General features: G+C 36.7%; 1 protein-coding gene and 1 non-coding gene across 2 annotated transcripts in view; one reads left to right on the top strand and one right to left on the bottom strand.

The window, feature by feature from the left end:
- PIK3C2G (phosphatidylinositol-4-phosphate 3-kinase catalytic subunit type 2 gamma) overlaps positions 1-26091 on the bottom strand; it is a 372023-nt gene that overhangs the window by 51986 nt on the left and 293946 nt on the right. The window contains exons 24-26 of the mRNA XM_023508742.1: positions 21388-21577; positions 20770-20891; positions 15427-15535 (exon numbers count right to left, since the gene is read on the bottom strand). Of these exons, the coding sequence (XP_023364510.1) occupies positions 15427-15535; positions 20770-20891; positions 21388-21577 (421 nt within the window). The remainder of the gene's footprint in view (positions 1-15426; positions 15536-20769; positions 20892-21387; positions 21578-26091) is intronic.
- Positions 15845-15946, top strand: LOC111722526. Its single transcript, XR_002771306.1, has one exon. It is a non-coding gene; the product is annotated as a U6 spliceosomal RNA (small nuclear RNA).

Consider the following 26091-nt stretch of genomic DNA (forward strand, 5'->3'; position numbering starts at 1 on the left):
CAGACTGTGCAGAATCTACTGAAGTAAATTTGACCTTCTTTGGCCTTTTGACAACTAGTCAATTATTCTTTGGTAACATTTTGACCTCACTACCTAATGGTTATTAAACTTCAACAGCAGGCAAGATCTCTTTCCAATTAGCATCTGAAATGTCACCACAAGCTGATTATTCCCTTGTGTTTACACTGTCACCTCCTTCAAACTCTCATTTAGAATTCTAAGTAGGGGTGACTAAATAAAATTTTATTGTAACAAGATTATTTTCTTTGTTAAGGATAAACATGATCCTCAATGAATCAATAAAAGAGATAAAGAAGGTACAAAAATTAATATTGCTGGATCTTAAAATAGTTAATTTTTAAATTTTCTTAGACTTGATTTGACTTGTATGTGTGCTTTCTACAGCTGTTAAAGCACCTTGCTCTTCCAGACAGTCTGGAGATGTATGGAAATGGTAGTCTACAACAGTCTCACTAATAACCTGCACCAGTGTCCTCAACTGCGTTTGTACTTCCACGCAGTGTCACAACATTTAGTTGTGTAGGTTGTATGCTGCACAACTCTAAGGATGTCACTGTTACACTGACTATGACACACAGCCATATGCAGCAGGGTTCTCCAGACATAAGAGTTGCCAGAGGTAGTAAATAAAAACAGAGAATGCCCATACAATATTTGAGACATACCTTTACTAAAAAAATTTGTTGTCTGCTAAAAATCCATATTTAGTTGAGTGGTCTGTATGGTACCTAGAATATGAGATATTTGGAAAGTATGTGGCCATATTTATGGTTGTCCCTGTGACTGGAGGGTATAACTGACAATTAAGACCACTTATCCTAAATACCTTGAAATACCTTGAAGGTTTTCACATTCTGAGCAATGTTGCTTTTCTGCTTAATTACACAATGGTTTTAGTTTCCCAGGTGAACAGTCTGAATTTAATTAAACATCTTAATTTAAAGTCTGAATTTCATTCTAGAAATAAGGAAACCGAACACCAGAGAGAACAAGGGGTTGACTAATCTGAATCAATACAAATGAAAGGCTGGTATAACGTGGTCAATAAGCCCAGGTCCCTTATGTGACTGTTGCAAAAGGCCTATGGAAGTGAGAAGTGCAGTTTGGGGGGCAGGTGGAAGGCAGCTTTGCAGGGTCCTGGGGTCTGTTAGTTCTATGTGAGCTTAAAGCTAATGTGTGAATTTTAAGCAGAAAAACATCATGATCGTGTGTATTTCAAGGAAAGATGACAATGCAGCATTGTGAAAGAAGGGATAGCAAGAGGTCCCGGAGAAAGCCATTGGCAAAACCCCCTTTATCCCCACATGTTGTATTCCCTGAGCATTCCATTCTGCTGCCCTGTCAGGCCTCTCAATTGGTAGTTGTGTTCTCTCCCATCCTCCTAAAAACCCTCGTCCCAGCAGGGGAGAACAGTGAGGTAGGCAGGCACCTTGCATTTCCTTGCTCTTCTCATCACTACTCTATCTTCCTTTATAAAAATGTCTTGTTTTGGATGTCGCATCTCACTTGTCTACTGGACTCTAAGTTGCATTCTCCAATAGTACTTTTGTCATAATCCACAGTTATTTTAATATTTAGACAAGTCCTCCTTTTATACCCTAGATTCTTTGTTCTTGAGTTCCTCACCTTCAATGACCTTGTCTTCCATCTTACTCAGCACTCACTTCTGTCTCCTTTATCTTGTCTTGACTAGCCCCCAAACCCCTCCCATTATCTTGATTTCTAGGCTCCCTGTCTATAATGCTCGCCCTTTTCCTTTCCAGCTTACTTCCCCTAGTTATAGGACTCAAAAAAATCTGATGACTCAAAGATCATTTCACTGCCCCTAACCTGTTTTATATTTTCATGTCTCTCTATACATTTGCATGGCATGGTCTATATTTAAGATAACTCCCCTGCACTGCACTCTCTTTTCCTTTCTTCTTTATTTCTTGTTCACTTGGTTAAAAAAAAAAACTCAGCTCAGGCTATTTTCTTGCCAACTCTGCAACTGTAACAGGCCTGCTGTCTATTGCTGGAGAAAAACACCCAGGAAAGCTCACTGATCTCACTGTAACCTGGTGCCCACCATCCCTAAGTAGGTGTGCAGGACTTTTTGGCCATTTTACAGATATTGTTATTCCATTTGCTTTTCAATTCACCAATAGGAGTATTTTGTTCCTTATTCTCACCTCTCCAAAATCCAATACCTTCTTCCCCTCTTTTACTCTGCCCACAGGCGGTCTTCTTGATGGGAAAAATAGAAAAACGGAAAGGAATTTCCATAAACTCCCACCAACACAGCTACCATCTCTGCTCACCTCTGTCCTGTCCTCTTTTACATAAATGGACTGTCTGTGTTTTAATTTACGGCTGCTTTGGGTTTTAGATCTCATGCCCTTTTCTCTACTCAAGATCATCACTCTGGTCTCTGGCGGACTTCTTCATTCTCTCTTTTGTTTTTATTTGAGAATATTAGGGAGTACATCTTTTGTTTACATACTTTGTTTTTGTACAGATTAAGCCAAAGTTATAAGTATGCCCTTCACCCAGTATGCAGAGTACCCATTAAGTGTAAATTTATCTGCCCCGTCTCGCCCCTCCCTTCGGCTTGATTTTCATTGGGATTTACTTCCCTATGTACACTTAAGTATTGATTGATTAGTTCCAATTTGGTATTCAATACAAGCGTTTGTTTCTCCATTCCTGTGATGTTTCACTTAGAAAAATGGTTTCCAGTTCCATGCCCATTGCCACAAAAGATCCTAGATCACCACTTTTTTAAAAATGGTTGAGTAGTACTCTATGGTATGCATACATCACATTTTATTAATCCTTTCATGTATTGGTGGGCACTTGGTTGGTTTCCATGTCTTTGTGATTGTGAAGCTATAAACATTCAAGTGCAGGTGTCCTTCTTATAAAATGACACTTAAATGGTAGGTCTGCTTTAAGTTCCTTGCATACAAAAGTATCTCCATACAATTTTTCATAGACATTGTACTAGTTTGCAGTCCTACCAATGGTGTATTAGAGTTCCTTTTTCTCTGTGTTCATGCACACATCTGCTGTTTAGGGACTTTTTAATACAAATTATTCTCACTGGAGTTAGTTAGGTGATATCTTATTGTGGTTTTGATTTGCATTACTCTAATGAGGAGAGTTTGTTGGTCATTAGTATATCTTCATTTAAAAGTTTCTGTTCATGTCTTTTGCCCACTTTTTAATGAGGTTGTTTGGTTGTTTCTTGCTGATTTGCTTGAGTTCTTTGTAGATGCTGGTTATCAGTCCTTTATCAGATATACTGCATGTGACTATTTTCTCCCGTTTTGTGGTTTGTCTATTTGCACTTTTGATTATGTCTTTGGCTGTGTAGAAGTGTTTTAATTTGATGAGGTTCCATTTATGTATTATTGTTGTTGCTGTGATTGCTTTGAGGGTCTCCTTCATTAATTTTTGCCTAGACTAATATCTATAGGAGTGTTGTTCCAACATTTCCTTCTAGAATTAATTTCTTGCCATAGGTTTACAGCTTTTATCCATTGTGAGTTAATTTTTGTGACTGGTAAGAAGTATGGTTCCTGTTTTAGTCATTTATATGACTATCCAATTTCCTGAGCGATTTTTGCCTCTTAAGTGGATCTTTTTATGAGTGTGTGATTATGCTACAATTTCCTTCAATAAACAAAATTCTTGACCTATATTTCTCTGAACATGATTTCCCCCCTGTTTATCTTTTAAGGAAAGCTTCAGCAAGAATTGCTTTCTACTTTTTATATCAAATTTCTCTTTTCACATTCTCCCTTAACCCATTCTATTAGGTTTTTGTTCCTAACACTCACATCAAACTGTTTTTTTTTTTTTTTTTTTTTGGTCAAACTGTTCTTCTTAAATTCACCGATGATACCAATTTTGCTAAATTTTGTTCAGTTCTAAACTTTTGACCATCAGTAACATTTGGCATGGATAATCATTCCTCCTTCTCTGAAATACTTTTTTCTTTTGGATTCCAGGCACTACATTCTTCTGGCGTCCAACTGATCACTCCTTCCCAGTCTTTTTGTTGATTCTTCCATATTTCCACAAACATTAAAATTAATGTGCTGCCTGTTCTAGTCTTCAGACCACGTCCCTTTAATTTTTTTCTATTTAAGAATGTTAGGGAGTCACATATATTTTAGATTCACATTCTCTTCCTAAGTAATGTCATTCTGTCTCATGGCTTTGATAATCAATTAGTTGCCAATAACTCCAACATGAATATCTCCAGCCTAACTTCCCTCCTGAACTCAAGATATATGTCTCCAACTTTCCACTTGACATCTTGGGAAGTCTTATAGGCAATTCAATCTCAGTGTGTTTAGATGCAAGCTCCTGATTGCCCTCCCTCTCCATGGCTTCTCCCATCATTTCACGACCATAGTAAATGTTCAGATAATGCAAGCTTTTTTGTCCATAAAGGTGTGTTAGTGGCTAGCAATCACCATGACTGGTCTGGGCTTGTACCCTAATAGTTGTTAAATATTTGGAACATTCTTCCTATGTAGAAAATTTATATGTTTTGTGAATAAATAAATGAATAGTTAGAATTTGTCTTGGAGAATCTAAAGTCACTGGCCTTTTACGTCAAAGATTCAGGTAAATTAATTAGGCTATATGAAGTTTCCTATGAGGTTTTGTATACTTTTTCTTTGCTAGAGAGTAGATGTTTATCCAACTGACATGGAATTTTTATTGTCTAATAATGTGTTTTAAAGTAAAAAATGCAATCAATAAAGAACAAATCTGAAAGCCAATTGAATGATTTTTAAATTAAAAATCTGCATAAAGTTTATATTTTATGTTCAGCATTCCTATTAATATTTTGTTTTCTAATTATAGTAAATCACTTTATATTTTATAGGATTGATTTTTTTGAGGGAGTTGATCAATTTAAAGTTACTTAGAACCTGAGCATTTTTCCTACATCATATGAATATATTCTCGTTATCAAAGACTATAGAGAGTTAAAGTACTTGCAAAGACCAGAAGTAACGTAAAATAACACTGAAATTGATTCTTTTTAAAAAATAGCACATTAAGTGCTCCCATTTATTAACTGGCCAGCCAACATCTAGAATTGGCTGCAAGATTTAGTTGTAGTGAGTTAAAACAATAAGTTAAATCTCTTTTTCTCTCTCTCTCAGATACGATGAAGTGATGTAAAAGTATGAATTTAAAAATGAATTCCCATAAGAGTTTTAAATCAAAGTTGAACAGTAATTGTATTTTATTGCCTTTTTCATAAGGCAGCTTGTCAGACTATCCAGTCTTTAATGTAGTTCAATCCACTATATTCGTATTAGAGTTACATGGAGGAATGACACCAGGAAGAAGAGTGAACTTCTAAAGAATCTTCTATAATTCTAGTTCTAAAATGTCATCAGCATTTTGGCAGCCTGTGTAAAGCAATCTTAGTTTTACTGATGGTACACATATGACATTTATCCTGCCTGCAATGTAATCTCAGCTAGCTCCAACCAAGAAAAGAGCAATGTAGTGACAAATGTAGTAATTAACATCTGGGTTTAGCAAGCAGGGAACAAGAAACATATGTTCACTATTAAGATAGGATTTATCCACTGGATTTATTTTGACATTTGATTTCTGCTTAAGAAAAATAACATTGCTTAAGCCTTAAGTGAGATCATTCCTTATTTTAAGGGACTTTCAGTAACAAGTCACAATACCGAGAGAAGCTAAAAATCACAATGTATATGGCTTAAAAAAAATTTTTTTTTAAACAACAGCTGTTTGCATATCTCAGCAAAATTCAAACATGGGTTCACATTTGCTTATGGGCTGTTATCATTTGCTATAACTTTTATTACAAGTCTCTTTTACTCTTTATAAAGATCTTATTTAGATCATAACACAATTCTACCAGAACAGAGTAAAATGTAAAGAAGCAAAAGGAGTTCTTGTTAGCATCTCTATTATTTGCTTGAGTGAAACTTCAAACACTGAAAGAATAAAAGTTTCCACTAGTTTTGAGGAAGTGAAGTTAAATAAACAAAAGCCAGGTGGATACAAGACAAAGATGTCTAAACTGATGAATCTCATTAGAAGAGACACTGGGATAGTGTATAATCATGGTCATCATTACATCCATTTTCTATTATCAACAAAGTGTGTGTGTAAGTGTGCATGTGAGAGAGAGAGAGAGGGAGAGAGGGAGAGAGAGAGAGAGAGAGGGAGAGACGGGGAGAGAGAGAGAGAGAGAGAGATTTGAGAGATTTATTGGCATCCCACTTGGGTTGCTCTTGTATCATTCGACCAAACCCTTACAGGTAGATTTCTTGCTATTATCCGAACTGATTCTGGACTTTTTTGTTTTGTTTTGTTTTGTTTTTACTTTTTTTTTTTTTGCAGTTTGGCTGAGGCCGGGTTTTGAACCCACCACTCTCGGTATATGGGACTGGCACCCTACTCACTGAGCCACAGGTGCCACCCCTGATTCTGGACTTTAAAGAAGCTTCTCTATCGCATTCCCTTGACAAAAAGCAAGACTTCTTACAATAAAGAATGACCCTAGAAGGACACTTATACTATTTTATTTTAGCAAGTTAAGGTTGTCTAATTTCATACTGAAGCTGCATTTTCTACTTTCTTTTCTCCCCCTTTCCACTCACTGCCATATTCTAGTCATATTCATATCTGTATTTACCACCATATTGCAAATCACTGAGAATAAAGTAGACATTACATTGTTTCAGTCTCCCGGATCTCTTCTCTGCAACCAATTTAAAGCTTTTAATCAAGAGGGTTACACATAGTAAGTGCTCAGCAAAAGTTTAAAACTTTCACAAAGTCATGTGCAGGGATATAGAATTTTTTTCAATAGTTATAAATAAAGATACCCTATACCTAAAAACAGAATGTGAGTTTTAGTGGAGAGGCATAATAGGATTACCTTTGCTTTTTCTATGCTGCCAGATGACAGGCAATTATGAAAGAAGAAAAATATTTTTAGAGTGTTTTTCTAGAATCAGAGATGAAGATTATCTTTACACAGAAGCCTTCAGCACAAATAGCATAGCTTCCTTTTAAATCTCTTATTTTATTAGGAAAAGGAAGGAAAACCTGTGAACGTATAAAAACATCTTCTAAGCACCTAATATCACGTACAATAATAAAAATATTTACGGCATGTAGACTTTAATAGATTTGAATGTTTATGTGGGTAACTCTGTGATGAGGAAATGGAATTGTATCAGTAATGCAAAACTTAAAAATATCTCAAAATAACATGATCCACGTTGGAATCGTTTGTGTGTTTTTTTAGGCCAAAAATATTTCATTTAATTTGAAAATCATTTTTCATTTCCTGAAATCGTACAGACAGACTAGTTCAGAGAAGTGTCTGGGATCAGATGGTGATGCATACAACTTTTATGACTAACCCACTTGAAGAAAATTAAAAATTGACTGCATTACAGATCACAGGGAACCTGAGTCATTAGGCCACACTGCTTATTAATGCTGATCAACATCTGTTAACATCCCTATCGCTCCACCACAATTTAACTCCTACAATGCGTATGGTCTGAAGGCCTCTAAAATTCCTGTGGAATAAGGGAAAGACAAAAATCAATATGTGAAGTTGCACAAGTCTTCATGAAACCACTGGTGCATATCAGCATACAGAGAATATAGACCACATATCCCTTTATGTCCACATGAATATCAGATTTAGATTTCTGCTTTCTAGAGTTTCCTGAACCTGGCTGTGCCTCCGAATCACTTGAGTTATTAAAAAAAAATAACAGCAATACCAACAAGTTACCTTCTACCTTTAGAAGCAGCATATTTAAGGATGTGGCCACCGCCACTCTGGCTTGTTCTGAATCAATTGATCACTAGGACAACTCTGGCACCCCTAGCCAGAGAATATACAATGTAAGTCATCCACAAAAAACATTTGTTGGATGACTAAGACAGTAGTTTTAAAGTGGCAGCTAAAATGCCAGGGCTCTCCAGTTTTCACATTTAATTTTTATTTATTTGGAGTCTGGTAATACAGTACTACTTTAATTATTTTGTAGTTTAGAAAGGGCCACTGATAAATGAGATGTAGGTTATACATCTCAGGAAGGTATTGTACCCTAAATAATCACTGTGCAAAATCAACTGAGTGAATTATCATGGTGATATTTGGGGGGAGAGTCAGACATCTATAATTTCAGCTTCTTTTTAGCATGAAACTATTTAGCACACAACAGGATTCCCCTCCTTGACACTCCAGTGATGGAGATGGATGAAATACTAGCCCTTGGAGTATTTTTAAGATCTGGGATTTCACGGTAGTATTTCATGTTTGATGATATAAGTGCCTTTTCCTTTTTCTTCTCCCCTCTTTGTTTAATTTTCCACTGTAACCCTAGACTTTAATTCGGTTCAAGATATAAACAAGGTGATGCCTGAAATATCTTCAGTTTTTTTTCCCTTAAATACTGACAATAGAGATTAAGAGCAACACAAAACAAAATAAAATCATCTCTCCTCAGGGCCTCTACGGTAGCACTTTAATTCAGCACATTCGCAAATGTGGATGCGATGAGAATGCAAGCTGTGTGTTTGGTGGTTTTGTTCATATGTCCCAGCAGGGCAATGCGTGTGACGAGCAGCCTAGTCACCAAGCCTCTCTGTGCTGGGCTTCTCCTTTGCCAGCCTTCCCTACCTCTCCGTGCCTGGCTCCTTGGCCCACTGCTCTCTCAACGCCCTTCTGCTAACACTTCTGCCTTAACAGATCCTGTGAGTTTCCACAGCACATCCACCTGGGAGTTTCCTGAAAGCTGCTGCTGAATGAAGATGGATCCCAACATTCACCCTCCTCACACCAGACCCAGCAGTCACTCGGAAGCCTTTGTACTTTGCTTTTACCAGCCTCAGCCTACATGAGCCAAACGCCTGACCATTTCTTTCTTTCTTTCTTTTTTTTTTTTTTTTGAGACAGAACCTCAAGCTGTCCCCCCCGGGTAGAGTGCTGTGGCATCACAGCTCACAGCAACCTCCAATTCCTGGGCTCAAGCCAGTCTCCTGTCTCAGCCTCCCAAGTAGCTGGGACCACAGGCGCCTGCCACAATGCCTGGCTATTTTTTGGTTGCAGCCGTCATTGTTGCTTTTTGGCGGGCCCAGGCTGGATTTGAACCCACCACCTTAGGTGTATGTGGCTGGTGCCTTAGCCGCTTGAGCCACAGGTGCCGAGCCAGCCTGACCATTTCACCAGTGACTGGAAAAGTACAGTTGCTACCCAGCCTTAGTGTTATCAGTAAGAGAGCCCTCAGCATGTAAAGATGACCACCTATCCAAACGCCTTCTGCACTTTCTTTTTATTCTTTACTGATAACTGCCTTATTCATGGCCCTTAACTACAATGTACCTGAAAAGACACGACCTTCAGAAAATGTCAGAGTCAGTAAGGAACATGAAGATGTCATCATTCTGTGTTCTTTAATGTGCAAAAAACACTTGGAATCCAGTGGAATGAATTAGGTTGCCTGGATCCTGTAGGGCAGAAGCCTCTGTCAGAATCCATTTCCCATTATCCATGGATTGAGATAGAAGACCAAATATGATAGAAAATGTTGCACAATTCATATTGAGAATGTGAGTATGACATCTTGCTTTCTTATTGTTTAGCTTTCCTATTATCTAACACAGTTTGTGACAACTATGTCTTTGTTTCCTCCAATGAATGACATAATTATGCCCTCAGTTTCCCTCTCACATTAGCATATTCCCGTGATGAGTACATACTATTCATTTTTTCCCCCTTTGCTCATAAAAGACACATTGCAAATGTGATTTTTAAGAGCCAAATGATATTCCTGGAGGGCACCATCATGACTTGGTGCACTATTAGCTCTCATCCGCTCTGCCCATGGCTAGGCAGTGTTCCCGGGCTTGGCACTAGGCAGTCATCAGAGCCTGCCTGAGAGCTGGCAGCAAGCAGGGTTCCCAAATCATTCTCTACCGAGGCAGAGGTCTCTGTTGTGAGTTTCATGTGTCATCATTACACAATAGAAGAGGTGAAGATATTAAAACTACTAATACTATTTATTTTGTAGTATCATCAAATTTTTTCCCTCAATTTTCTACTTTCCTACATGCTTCATAATGGTTACCACTATTTTTATAGTAGCTGGTGATCAAACATATATATTTATGGGGAATATCAGCTAATTGTTTATTTTAAAAGCTTGATAAGATAGAAGCATCAACAAGTTTAGAGATCCCTGCTAACCACTTCTGAGATGCAGTCTTTCAGTTTCTTAGGTTTCAGATAGCAACATATATCTCATTTTATATATAGGCTAGTGCATGCTAATGGTTCTCTTACATTCATTTATTCATTCAAAAAATTTAGTAAACATTGATAAGAATTAATAATTGTGCTAGTCATGAGGAAAAAACAGAAAAGATTATAGTGATTGAGTTCTTTAAGTTTCCAAATAGGAGAAAGCATAGAACCATAAAGTTTAGTTTTTGCAGTTCCCTTTGTTCATCAGGACTTTCCCTGATTTCAAATCACCAACTACTACTTGACCTTTAATATCAACCTGAATGCCATACCCTCTAGGAAGCCTTCTCTAACTCCAGGAATTGAGTTAAGTATACCTTTTTAGGTGCTTGGGCACTTGTCCTTTGATGCAAAACAGCATCTCCCGCTGGGAGTCTACCAGACTTGAGATAATATTACAGCACAATGTTCTTGAGTCCATATTTGCTAAGAATCAATAATATAGTAGGATATTTGAGTACCTGCTACATTAGAGGCCAAATGACTATGTCGAAACTGAAGAATAAAGAGAAAGAGTTTTATAGTGTGAGACAATAGTTTTCAAACATTAGTGTGCTTTGAAATTTTCTGAAGGGATTAGTAAAACCCAGCTTCTGGGTCCCATTGCTAGAGTTTCTGAATTGGTAGCTCTAAGATGGGGCTAATAATTTACATTCTTATAAGTTTCAGGGCAAGGTTCCCAGCACAGTATAAGAATTACAATTTGACTACCATTTGTCTTAGTAACTGGCAAAGGGGATTTAAAACTTTCACCTCTTGCTCCATGCTATATGCAATCTAATGTAGTCCTTAGCGACAATTCAGATTTTCTTTAATAGTCCTTAAGACTGAATTGTGAAATTTTCTTCTTTAACTGGGTCTATTTACCATCACACCACCATATTACCTAAGAATCAGTAAACCTACTTTACAGTTAGCAAGTGATTTTTTTTTTTTTTGAGACAGAGTCTCACTCTGTTGCCCCAGGATACAATGTCATGGCATTAGCCTAGCCTAGCTCATAGCAACCTCACACTCCTGGGTTAATTAATTATCCAGCCCCAGCCTCCTGAGTAGCTGGGACTATAGCTGCCTGCCACCATGCCACCACACCTGGCTAGTTTTTCTGTTCTTAGTAGAGACAGGGTCTCGCTCTTGCTGAGGTCAGTCTTAAACTCCTGAGCTAAAGCAATCCTCCTACCTTGGCCTCCCAGAGTGCTAGGATTACAGGTGTGAGTCACTGTGCCTGGCTTATGAGGTGATTTTTAAAATATTCATATTATATTTTTTTAATTTCAGTAAGTTATCTTAGATATACTGATTGAATCTATTACATAGCATTTAATTAAAGAATTCAAACTATGCAGAAATAATTTCATCTAGTATTTTCCAAGATCTAAGTGGAGAGGAAAGGTCGTTCAATTGACAGCTGAGACAACTAGAGTTCTTTGTCCATTTAGTAAGTTTTAGATATGGGGTTAGTTCTTATTTTGCTGTTAAAATGTCTGCACTTTTCTTTGAAATATGTCTGTATGTACAGCATGATATTATATATGTTTGGTTAAGCCAACCCAGAGTCCAGGATGGTCTGTTAATGTCCTAATCAAAGGTGCACAGTTAGGGGCAGTGGGATGGGAGAGGAAGGAAGAGAGGGTTCTTGGGAAAGCCATCCTGGAGGCAGCCCATCCATGTGCTTCTGTCATTCACTCACAACTCAGTCAACAATGGGCCTTTTATTAACTAGCATAGTGAATGTCAGAGATGCATTTTTATTTGTAAAATTGATGACTTGTTGACTAGTAGAATTAATATTAGAAATGGACTCTGATTGGTAACATTAAAATTCTTTAAGATCTGTGGATTAGCTAAAAATATTCCATAAATGTTCTCTGCTCTTACATCAAAAGACAAAAAAACCAAGAGGCCTTATATGCATTACTCTTAGGGATGGTGTCCTAGTAAGTCACTAAAGGGTCTTGCATCTGTCCATCTGTCCATGAGCTCTAGAGGATTCCATCAGCTTGATGCCTGCTCTGAAATGCAGCATTTGTCTCACCAAGAACTTAAGTGCAAGATGGTGATAAGAGAAGTTAATAGTAAAGAAAACTGGAGTTCTCCAAACATTCAGAAGAAATTGTACTAGCTCTGTGCAGATGTGTGTGTATGCATTTGTATACGTGTGTGTGTGTGTGTCTGTATGTTTAATCTTAAGAGTCCCTTTGAACCTACACGAGAGAGGGAACAGAATCAGGGTCTGGCATTTCTCTTCAGTTTTCTAGGCTACTATCAAAACTCCTGAGGGAAAATATAACACAACCCAACAAGGAATCCTTAAATGCTTTTCAGATGGGAAGTGACCACAGACTTAGGTCCTACAATATAGTAACCTGAGAGAGAAGGGTTGTACTAGAGCACAGGACAGAGATGGGAAGGCAAATGGCAGATACTTCAGAAAGCTCAGGAATCACCTGGGTGATGGTTGTTGTTTGAGATGCCCGTTTTCAGTGACAGTAGATTAGGTCACTTAGTTCAAATATTCTGCTGAGAATAATTGGGACAGCTGGACATTTGATTTTTAAACTCTGCTTGAAGATATCAGAAAGCCAACAAGATAGTAAATATTACCAGGCTATGATCTGACATAGACTCAGAAATGTGAGTCTGGGATTTGCCACTAATGAAGTTGGCCTGAACAAGGTCTACAGTTCAGTTTTAAATAATCTGAATTGCTGAAATCAGCAATTCTAGATTGTTAATATCCTCAGATTTCTGAATTCTTCTCTACACTAAAATAATAGTGACCTAGGCCTCAAATGATTTTTATAAAGGATATTACAGCATAATATCTGGCCACAATAAAAAGGAAGTATACTCACATGTGAACAAGACTACACGATTGAAAACCAGCAGAAACATTAAACATTAGAGTGATATGTTGATTGTGTACCAATATTGGAGTTTTAATTAAGGCTTAAAAATAACTATGCTTACTATTTGTAAAGAAAGGGAAGACTGAGATTTATATCAGAAACTATGAACTCAATGGATATTTGAGTCATATCAATATCAATGGATATTTTAAAACTGAAAAATATAATATTTGAAGTTAAGAACTTAAAGAATGGGTTTAATAATATATTGAACACAGATGAAAGAAAATAAGTAACCCAGAAGATAAGTCTGAAGAAACTAAACCCAACAAGGCCTGGAGAGACAAAGGATAATAAATACTACATACAGGAGTATGAGGATGGGACATGCTGAGAAGGTTTGATGTATATGTCATTGCAGTCCCAGATAACAAGAAAGAAAAAATAAGCATTATTTGGATTTGCAATGACTGAGAACTGTCCAAACTGATGAAAACCATTAATGCACAAATTCAGGAAGGCCTAAAACTCAAGCATGATGAATAGAAACAATATTACAAATATTACATATTATTTTATGATAGTAAAAGTGTAGAAAATCAAAAGCAAAAGGAAAAGCAGATTAAGATTTAAATAACAATTCACCAAGCAACAGTTAGAACAGATGACTTCTAAACAGAGTTGAGGCAGCTAAAAGGCAATGAAATGATAGCTTTAAAGTATTTAAACAAAACCATTGCCACCCAAATACTAGAATACAAAAAAAAAAAAATCCTTGAAGAATGAAGGACTAAACAAATGTCAATTGTGTGAAATAACAATAATGATTACTTGGTTAACAGATACAGATAGAGATGTACCTCATTAGCATGACAGGTAAGACACACGTGGGTTAAATAGACAAGGGACTTTGTATCATTGGGGAATTTAGAAAAACATTAATTTATATTACACTTAACTAAGTCTAAGATACATGCTTTAATCTTAATGGTAGTTCCTAACAGTAAAAGAATATATAACTTCTGAGGCTATAAGGAACAAAATGGACCTCCTCTGAGCAAGGGGGAATTTGGCCAGCATACTGTAAACTTAGCCTAATTATTAGCCTTCCAGCCTTCCCTGAAGATTTTGGACTTGTACCTCCTCAATCACATTAGCTGATTCCTTAAATTTCTCTCTCTCTCATTTTCTCTCTCTACACACACACACACACACACACACAAACACACACACACCCTCTTGCTTATGTTTCTTGGGAGAACCCTGACTAACACAATATTCTAAGGCTGAGCTTTAGTTCTCAACAACTTGGCTTGACCTCCAAACTCTTACCTGACAAAAATGCAGAGATCCATCAGAGCTGTGTCCTTGCACTTATTCATTTATAACCTTGTGGGGATTGGTAGCATCAGGCTCCCCTCTCAAAGATTTTTTAATCCTTGGAACCTGTGTCTATGTTACCTTATATGGCAAAAGAGACTACAGATAAAGTTCAATTAAGAATCCTCAGATGGTGAGGGTATCCTGGATTGTCCAGGTGGGCTCAATATCATCACGAGGGCCTTTCTGAGTAGGAGGCAGGAGGCTCAGAATTAAAGCCAGAGAATATGTGACAACAGAAGCAGAGGTCAGATTGCATTACTGCATTGTGGGAAGGGGCTGTGAGCCAAGGAATGCAGGCAGCCCCTGTAGGTAGAAAGGTTCCGGGAAGAACTAGCCCACTAACACTTTCATTTCAGTTCTGTGAGACTTACTTTCAGACTTCTGAACTCCAGAACTAAGAAAAAATATATCTGTGCTGTTTTAAGTCATCAAATACGTAGTAATTTTCCACAGCAGCAAAAAAGAGATTTGAATGTTTTCAATATAATTCCTTTTTGTTTTTCTCACTCATGACCTTCCCTATATTGTTTGGTTCTCCTTGAAACACTTCCCAGGACATGTCTGTCAATTCTACCCAGTGTTAAAGGCCCAGCCTCGATGTTCTCTTCTCCCCAAAACCTCATGAACTGTCCACTCATCCTATTTTCTTTCATTGGGTTCTTTGAGGCTGAGGTCTGTATCTTTTCTGCTGCTCATCAGTTCCCAGTTTATGGATCTTCTACATATTAGGCATATAGATTCACTGACTGAATGACTTGAAGAATGTCACCATAAACTAGACATATGTCCAGTAATAATGTATAAAATAGTTGATATTGCATGTAAAAATATGAAAAAAAATTTTAAACGTACATTTGCGACTTCATGTGATCCATTTAATATCTGTTCCATGTAATGATTTAGATCGCTGAATCTTTTGTGATCTGAATTTGTAAAAGGTAAATGCCACCAGTGAGGAAACCTATTTTAAAAGAAAAAAAAAAGTGTATCGTAATTAGTTTGAAAATTGGCATCTGCATCTTAGGATTGCTCATGAAATAACAGCTACCAGATGGAAGTTGCCGATGGGAACGTGTGAGCACATTTGAAAACCTTAATCAGATAATTTACGTGATTAGTCCCAAGCATTTCGTTAACATGGCTCTGGTCACTTGTGCTATTTTAACTGTCATTAATATTTATATTAATTTAACATATTTAATTTATATGTTTCTTCTTACTGTATTCATGGCAGACCATGCATTTTGTCCTTTAAATACATGTGGGGGGGTTGCTCATTTCAGCAGTAGATGCGCTAAAATTGGAATGATACAGAGAAGATCAGCCTCTGTGCAAAAATGACACACAAATTCGTGAGGTGTTCCACGTTTTAAAAATAAATAAATAAAATAAATAAATACGTGTGGGAGGTTAATACCTTCTGAAGTGAATTTAATTTTTCAAAAGGTTCAGATTGTATTGTTTTTTCTGGATTCATTAGAGACATTGTCACATTAACTAAATTAAATATTTTACCGAGTGACATATGCTTCTGTCTGGGATTAGACAAAGTGACACTTCCCCTAAAAGTCTGACCTGGAGAATTTCCTCTGCTTTATCTGATGGTTCATCTTAATGCACTGAACTTGACTGAGACCAATTATTGGGTGTGATGACCAGCTAATGGGTAGCATTTGGCAATGCATTTTGCTATTGAAATATATCTTTTAGGGAACTACCCAGCGGTTTCATCTGACTGCTGCCTTGTTCACATATATGCTTCTCTGTAGAGACCAAGGTTGGCTGTCATTCCTCCAGGGGAAATGAACAAGGGGATAGTAAATGGCTGTCAGCAAAGAAGGCACAAAAGAATGTGACAACTTCATGCTACCCCACACTCTGGCTCCTGTTAGAAATCACGGGGATGTCCAAAATTCTTTAAGTTTACAGTGAACTAATTAACATTTTTACTTAAAAAAAATTTACAGCTCTAAAACTTAAAGGACTCAAATTTTTCATCCAGAGTTAGTTATCATGAAAACAAATACCAGTACAAAGTAATCAGAAATTTCACATGGAATATATCTTTTTTTGGTGTGTATGTAATTGTGTATAGTATATAGTAACATTCTGGGGAAATGAATTTGATAAATGATGCATTAGGCTGGTTTTAAATATTAATTCATATATCTGTGAATGAATTTTCCCTATTGGTAGAATATTCTATTCTTTTTTAAATGTTTTTATAAATATATGTTCTAAAAAATCTTGGGTTTAAATAAGTACATGAAAGTTGAGGAATTTGGCCACAGTAACATCATTTAATTGTTTGAAATTTTTTGAGTTGTATGCCAAATATAGCACAGCACTCAGTTATAGAAAATTGTTATTATCATTATTATTATTTTTTTGGCTGGGGCTGGGTTTGAACCCGCCACTTCCAGCATCTGGGGCTGGCACCGTACCCTTTTGAGCCACAGGTGCCACCCTAGAAAATTATTTTTTACAATCTTTATCTGACAATGCCATCATGTCTTCCCTCAATTTCTGTTCAAAACAAAGATTATAAAACACTGTACTTGCAAATAAATTTGATATTCTGCCTGTGAGGTTAATTTATTTTCTCTACCAACACCGATATTTTGGTTTGCCCCTTTTTCTAAGAGAAGAGCCATGGGGGAAGCCAAAGAAGGACTCTTAAGAATGGAAGAAAAAGTATCCAGTGTACACAGCCCTATTTTGAAACTAATTTATAGCTTTCATAGGAACGTTATAACCTAATTATAGCCTTAGAATATGGGAAGGGGGGTGGGAAAGGGGAGGAGAGGGGGATGGATGGGGGAAAGAGAGAATGATTGGAGGGGTCGCCTCTATGGTTTATCCTACAAGGGCACAAGTCAATCTTTCTAAAAGCAGAGTATGAATGTCTTAACTCAATAACTAAGAAAATGACATGAAGGTTACATTAACCAGTTCGATGAGAGTATTTCAAAATGTATATGAAAATACCACACTGTACCCTGTGATTGCATTAATCTACACAACTATAATTTAATAAAAAAAACTAACAACAAAAAAAGGAAATTTAGTCTTCTACCAGCAGATGAAGGTGATTTATTTTAAGAAATATTTTCATGTCTGTGTACTCTTGGGTGGGATCTGCAAGTACAAATAGCTGAATTAGATGACCACTGTTATGTGCTATGGCCAGTTAGAATTTTATTCTTCATATCTCTAGGTTTCTGATCATAGTTTCTGATTGAATTTACATAACTCTCATAGGGCCTCTCTCAGTAAATTTAGGAATCTGAGGAAATCTTGCCCTCATCCTTCATTCATGTGCATCGCTGTAAGCCTTGGCTGATTTGGGAGTATGAGGGTACAGACAGTGTGCAGGGCACACAGGACTAAATGTTCCTCGCCTCTGCAGATTGCTTACACAGTTTGAAAATCAATTCGGTATCATTGCTAGGCAGCAGTTGTGAGCAAAGCAGAATCCTAACAAAAGCTGAAAATTGAGAAGAGGCCCATGGAGAGAGCCCTTAGCACTTTCAAAGTTTTACGAGTTATACAGGTACGTGTTGGAGAGGTACAGTGTAGAACAGAGATATTTTTGAAACAAAAACGGATAGCCGTTAAACAAGAGTTAATTTCTACTCCTAAATGATTCATTAGTAGGGTACAATGGCAACCACTTGTGTTGAATTCAGTATTTGCAGCCAAACTTGGAAATTTTTTGCCTGTGCTTCTTCTTTCTCAGTTACCCGATCAGATATATATTTTTTGATAATCCTTAAACCTAATGTTACTTCTAGATGCTTCCAGAATGACTTCATCACCCTCTCAGTCTCCTGAACATGCTCTGACTCTCATCACTTGAATTTCTTGACTGGCTGATAGTTACAGCATCTGTATTTCAAAATCTATATGAAATCTGCCAGTACAGCTTTTTATCATGAACGTGAACTACTCAATGTTCAATATTGCAAAATATCACCTCATCTATTGATAGCACTTTTATATTTATACTTTGGAAGCTGACTAAACCCTGAAGGCCAAGGACAGACTTACATATGCAGAGTATGCCAGGTAAATAGGAACATTTCTGTTGCAAAAAGACCACTTACTTAACAAAAAATTCCCACTGTAGATAAAATAACATTAGATTTATCTGAGTGCCAGTATTTTGAGTTCTGTAGAGCTCACCTTTTTAAAGTTAAGATCGTGTCTTTGTTACATCTGTACATTGATGTCTATTATCTAAATTTGACTGGTTCTAAGTGATGAATTTTAGAAGGTTTATTTGGGTGGTAGCTATTTTTATGATATTTGTTCGCTTATGTTGAATAGTTTTTCCATTATGGCATGAGTAGAAACAACAATTTTCAAGATGGATTTAAAGTGAACATAATAAGAAACTGAATTTAGATAATTCAAGGTTTTTTTTTTAAATCTTTTGCCTTTTACTAAATTCAGTTAAGTATATGGTTGAATGAAGAAGGTAAATTAAATGTTCTTCATCAGCTGCCAGACTAGTGTGTTCAGATATCTGATTATTTTTTAAATGAATGTGTTTTTACTCAAAATATGCTTTGATTTTTTTTATTACATTTTATCAGATTATTTGCACGCATTCCATAGTGTCTTCAAATGGTCAATTTGCCTTTGGGAATAGGTTTAGGCCACCTTCATAAATAATAGGGCCTTTTGGGGGGTGGCTGATGAGTTGCTGGTCTGAAATTAGATGTGAAATAAAACTTCTCGCCAACACTAATATTTTCAGGTAAAAGTATAAAGCCACATATAGAAAATGAACTAATTTTTTTTCTGTTCCATATCCATCTACTAAGCACCTACTAAGTGGTGGGCCTATATCAGACACAGCAAGACAACTGTGAAGAAGAGAGACACATTCCCGTTTTTAGGACTGTGCATCATTGTGGGGAAAGAAAAGCAATATGTATAAAACCAAAGAGACGGTGATTTAGGATGAGGTACAATTTTAGATAGGGAGTTCCTAGGTTTTCTGAGATAATATTTGAGTATCTTTAAAGGATGTGATAGAGGACCTGTCAACATATGGAGCAGTTTGCAGGAGGAGGGAGAAGCAGGCACAAAATCCCTAAGATAATAAAATATTTGGTATATTTGAATGGATATTTTTTAAGTCAGGTGGCTAGAGCAGAGATGAAAAGGGGTTAAGGTGACTTCAGAGGAACAGACCAGAGGTCATTTAAACCTTTGCAACTACATTAAGAAGTATGATTCTTCATCTGGGTGTTATGGGAAGCCATCAGCTAGTTTCTTGAGGTGTATGACAGAAACTGAAAATTTTTTAATGAAGATTTCTCTGGCTATTAACAAGGTTTCCTCCTTGACAAAACTTTACTCAGGTACTTCTGGGCCCTTTCCTTCAATAGACCTCAACCTTTGCCTATAATAAATACAGACTCTCCCTAAAAGCAATCACAGCAACAACCAAAATTAACAAATGGGACCTGATTTAGGTAAAAGGCAACTTTACAGACAAAGAAATAATCAACAGAGTGATGGACAGCCTACAGAATGGGAGAGGTAATTCAAGGTTTATAATAATTTAAAAGTCAATTAACTAATGACAGCAAAAGTGAGTTATTAATATACTAGTTGATATTAATACATTCAACATCTTTTTCTAGTCCAGAAACTAAATAGATGAGGCTGTTTACTATAGTTATTTGTTGAAAGAGTAGCTATATCCAATTTTGTTTTGCATTTTCAATTTCAATTGTTTTTATAAGAAAAAAAGGGGTGGCACCTGTGGCTCAATGGAGTAGGGCGCTGGCCCCATATACTGGAGGTGGTGGGCTCAAACCCAGCCCCGCCCAAAAAAAAACTGCCAAAAGAAAAAAGAGAAAAAGCTAAGAGAATTAAATTTAAAAATAGGCAAATCAAATGATTTCCCCAATAACTGATGAAAATGAAATAGCATTTGAATTTTTCTGTCTACAAAATCAATGGCTGGAAGTAAAAAGAAATTTGCAAACCTTGTTCTGCTTTATGAAACAAAAGATTCTTTGCTCTGAGAGCCATTCAGACTCTCTGTGGGGAAAGGTTCAGTGGCATTGGAGTTGCAATACTGTGTTGCTCACAAATAGAAATCCCATAACCATAAGTTTTCCTTTTGCTCAGGGACCAGGACTGAAGGCAAAACAACGTAAAAGGACAGTGCCTTACTCTGGGAGAGTCAGGGACGGAAACTGCTTCTGAAGCTGGCTATGTAGTCTTGAAAACTGGTCCAATGATTTTTCGGTCAGGCTTGTTTCATGGTTACTCTGTGTCACTTGGATCAGATACAGCTGCAGAAAGTAAGGAGACACGAATCAAAGCCAGCAGTATCACCTTGCAATACAGTCTACAATCTGATTTCATGTGAACTCCACAAAGCAAGAGACTTTCCACAAAAAAAATTATCAGTAAAGCTAAGAGATGCAATTTGTAGAGGCAAAATTACCTGTAAACACAATTTATAAAGATATCATAATCTCCCGTGCTGGGAACAGGCTGCCTAATTCCTGCTGTTCTTTTCTTGTGGACACTTTAATTAGCTCTTGATTCATCTTCTACCACAGGGCAGGAGCTGCTCTCTTTGATGGTTCTCTACTAATAGCTCTCCTTGTTATGATTTTTCCTTAGAACATTCTCTTAATGGCACTTCTGCTTAGAGTGTAACCGATTTTTCATTTGCATAGTGAAAAAAATCATACCATGGGGAAAAAATGTGTAGCGTTGTGAAGAGAAATCTGAGAGGAAGTCAAGTGATACTTAAGTCAAGGTGATGGACTGTGGACTTACGTTAGTGGGTTTCTTGCTGAACCCTAAAATCGTTGCTCGTTGAATGGACCTGGCTGTACTTAGCAGACAGGACTCCTGCGGAAAAGTCTGGGAAGTAGGTTTGGCAGGGCTTATGGTTGACATCTGTGCAAGTGTGTGGATCAAGTTATTCAACTTAACAGGGAAGCACTCCAGACTTTCCTTTATTTTCCTAGAGAAACGACAAAGAAAAGAAAGTAACCTTCCCTTGCCTCAAATCACTTCATTGATGATCTGTTTCCTTGGGTATGTTAGTTGTGGGAGGGAAAGCCAAAAACTGTGTATTATTTATTTGGAGTCCAATTATGAAATGTTACCTATATAAACTTGAAGTTCATGTCTGGAGTTGTTAACAGATATATAAGAAAGTCTTGCGATGAAATATAAAACCATAATTGTAATATTGTATTTTTACTTTCTTTAAGGTTTGTTTTATTTTGTTGCCTATTTTAAAGAACACGTTTTCCCCTTAAATTATAGTTTATAATTATTTAAAATATATATGTGATTCCAGAATTTAAATATACAAAATACTGTACATTTACACAAGCCTAGCAGCTCTTCCCTGCTCTCAGCCCTATTTCTTCCCTTCTAAATAGTATTTCAACAGTTCTGAAAATTATGGCTCAATTTTTATTATTTAATTTTTTATTTTAATTTCATTTTTGTATGTAGTTAGGCTTCTCCCCCAATTATTTTAGGAAAAAAGTATCATATGCTAAGATGACATTTAATATACAAAACCTTTTCACTCTGGTCTTTTTTTGTTTGTTTGAGGTTTTTTATTGGCATCTCTGTTTTTTAGTTTTTTTTTTTTAATTTAAGAAGGTTTGCATTCTAATGGTGTAACATTATTTTTATACAATTTCTTTTATCTCTTCTTTTTTTGAGTTGTTTTCTATATTTTCTATTCATTCCCTACTAAGAGCAGTATTGAAATTAACTAGGTATTTACCGTATACTTCTGTTCTCTCTTTCCTATATCATATCATCCTTTTAATCTCAGTTTTATAAGGCAGAAGTGCACTTTCCTTTTCACGTCTTTTCTTTTTTGAGGCAGTCTCACTCTGTGCCCTGAGTAGAGTGCTGTGATGTCATAGCTCACAGCAACCTCAAAATCTTTGGCCCAAGTGATTCTCTTGCCTCAGCCTCCCACGTAGCTGGGACTACTGCTGCCCTGCACAATGCCCAGCTATTTGTAGAGACGCAGTCTCACTCTTGCTCAGGCTGGTCTCCAACTCCTAAGCTCACGTGATCCAGAGTGCTAGGATTACAGGCATGAGCCACCCTGCCCAGCTCATTTACTAACTTTTCATTTGTGCTTCCCAGCCCCACTTCCACTTTTTATGGAACTCTTCTATGTACTTGGTGCAGTGAGTACACAGTGCACACCATGCAGTGTCTCTTACAACCTTCATTTAATCATAAACTCTCCACCAGTCCTCAAATCCACATTCCTCGAGTCACTTTGATCATCGGAAACTCATTCTCTAGTAAATCCATCAGTAAGTGGTCAAAGAAACAAGCTTCAGGGTTTTTGTATGTTAACAACAGTTTGTGGCCTTTCAAAAGTCAGTTTGACTGGATACATTCTTTTTCGAGTGCTATAAAGATATTATTTCTTTTTCTGTATAATAATTACTATCCAAAACTTTGATGGTAAAGTAAGCAACATCTTTCTCATATAAGCAAGTTGGTCTACTTGCTTACATGTTTAAATAAAATGTAATTTTCTTCAGAGTCCAATAATTTTTCTAAAATATGTTTCAGTATTGGTTATTCTGGGTAATTTTTCTGAATATGTGGTCTGCCCTCTTACTACGGAATTTTGAGCTTTTTCATTTTCCAGAAAATTTTTCTTAGATGATGGTGTTAATGTTTATTAAGATGCTAAACGTACAACTTACCTTCAATACAGGTTTAATAAATTATTGGGTTTTCTTTTTTAGGAGCTTTTATTACGTGTGTGCTGTCTCTTCATTGTCTGTCTTCATTTCTTTTTTATTTTGAAGGTCCTCTCTTTTTTCATGTTTTTCTCTTGAGGCATTATGTTTGGTATTATCTTTATTCACTCCTGTGTTCTTTCACTGCTCATAGTTTTTAAAACCTTTTTTTTTCTTTTTTTTTGAGACAGAGCCTCAAGCTATTGCTCTGGGCAGAGTGCTGTGGCATCACAGCTCACAGCAATTCCCAACTCCTGGGCTCAAGCGATTCTCCTGCCTCCGCCTCCCAAGTAGTTGGGACCACAGGTGCCCACCACAATGCCCAGCTATTTTTTGGTTGTAGCCGTCGTTGTTTGGTGGGCCCGGGCTGGATTCGAACCCACCAGCTCAGGTGTATGTGGCTGGCACCTTAGCCGCTTGAGCCACAGGCACTGAGCCAATTTTTAAAACTTTTATTTCCAATTCTTTTTCAGATTCAATCACCTCAATTCTGAGATTTCCTAACTGTGGTATACGTTATTCCTTCATAGCTTTATCATTTTCTGATATTTTTTAGTTTAATTTAAAATAAAACCATACAGTTTATCCCTTTGTTGGGCTTGTCTTTCTGGTGTACTTTCATTGTAGGGCTATTCTCTTTTGCTTGTTACAATTTTATATGGCATTCAACCATGGTCTATCTTACTTGCTCACTTAAACATGAAATTAGTATTCCTGAACTTTCAGAACAGAGTAGAAGAATTTCTAAGGCCTGGGATTTCTTTTTCTGTTGCTGTCACATAATGATAAAAAATGTACAGTTACATACTTCCTGCCTTCTTTCATCTATTCCTTCCTGAATTTTTGGACTTTGATTTTTCCCTTTGTTCTTATTGTCTCTTGTCCTCTTAGTTTGGATAATAGGCTCAACAGTTTTTCATCAGTGTGAGACATTTCCCTGAGAAAGGAGCTCCAGTTACCTTTGAGAGTTCATAGATTTCTCTGATCATTTCAGATTTACCATAGAACCCTCGCCTTTCCCTCTGAATTTGAATGGGCAGCAACCCCTCCCAGTTTCAGCTGCTGTTTTCAAATTGTCTTGCTTAGCTTCTTGTATATATGTATTCCTACATAATAACATATATATATATGTATTCCTACATAATAACTTTTGGAGCATTGTTCTCCGTACACTCAGTACCATACAGTACAGAAACCCGTGGTGTCCCTTAGCTTCCTTCTATCCAGATGCTGACAGGTCTTGCAACTATTAATGGTTTGCCCCCACCTGCTCAAATTTCAGGGTTCTTGGGTATACTTTGTTATCTAGTTTGGTTGTCTATGTTTCAGAGTTTGCTATTCTCGTTGATCTTTTTGTTTTATAGAAGAGATTTAGGAACATGAAAAACTTTATTGACTTTTTATGATACATATTCAAGCAACTCAGAAAAATATAAAGTAAAATTGGAAAGATTCCCTTTTTATTTCCTCCATGGGAGGAGACTGTTCCTCCCCAGAAATTAGCACTGCAAACAATTTGGTATTCTTGAGCTTTCTCTAAACATTCTCTATACAGACATGCACACACACAGATGCACACGTGCACACACACAGTATGGACTCCTACTGTATGCCAGGTACTATTCTAGTAATGGGATATGACCATGAGCAAAAGAGACAGAAATTTTTACCCTTATAGGGTTTACATAATGTGAAATTCAGATCATAAGAATATAATCCATGAATGCACAGGATTTGAGATGTTAATATGTTCTATAAAGGAAAACAAAATGGGAAGTGGGGAGAGGACATACAGGGAGAGGTAATAGTGCTACAATTTTAAACAGGATGTTCAGGGATAATCTTACCAAAAAGATGAGTTGAATGATTTGACAAAGACCTTAATTTGCTAAGAAAATAGGCCTAGGGAATTTCTGATGAAACACATTTGAGGCAGAAGCAACAGCTCGTTCAGAAGCTCAGAGGTAGATGAATGAGTAGAGTGTTTAATGAACAGTAAAGAACAGCCGTGAGGCTGACACAAAGTGAGGAGACAAGGAAGGGAACCAGAGAGATGAAAGAGGCGCAATGTTGTCAGGACTTTGATGTCATATAAAATGAGACCTAGAGACAAATCGCAATTTTATGTAATGTTGTAATTTGATTTTTTAACTCAGTAATATATATTTTGTAAGAAAAATGTTATAGTGACTGGTGCATAGTAAGTGGCCTCAAAATATTTGTTGAATGAATGAATAATCTTTCTAGTTTACATCATAGCATTGACTCATGTATTTTTTTTTCTTTATTAAATCATAGCTGTGTACATGAATGCAGTCATGGGGTATGATGTGCTGGTTTTATATACAATTTGAAATATTTTCATCAAACTGGTTAACATAGCCTTTATGGCATTTTCATAGTTATTGTGTTAAGACATTTCTATTCTACATTTAGTAAGTTTCACATGTATCCTTGTAAGATGCGCCATTGTAGGTATGGTCCCACCAGTTACCTTCCTTCCACCTGACTCATATATTTTTAATGGCCACTCGGTTTCTGGAATTATACATACACAATGATTAATTTAGCCTTTTTTTCTGTTAAATTGCAAAGCCTTTTTCTTTTACTGTTCAACTTTGTTCAATACCAAGGTTTGTACATGCCCAGGCCTGTTTCTGGCCACCTCATTTTGTTGCATTTGTCTGCCTCTGTGTCAATGTTATACTACTTTATTTTTTTATTTTTTTTGAGACAGAGCCTC

The sequence above is a fragment of the Otolemur garnettii genome, unplaced genomic scaffold (genome assembly GCF_000181295.1).
Source record: "Otolemur garnettii isolate 467f Iridium unplaced genomic scaffold, OtoGar3 scaffold00271, whole genome shotgun sequence".
In the NCBI taxonomy this organism is placed as follows: Eukaryota; Metazoa; Chordata; class Mammalia; order Primates; family Galagidae; genus Otolemur; species Otolemur garnettii.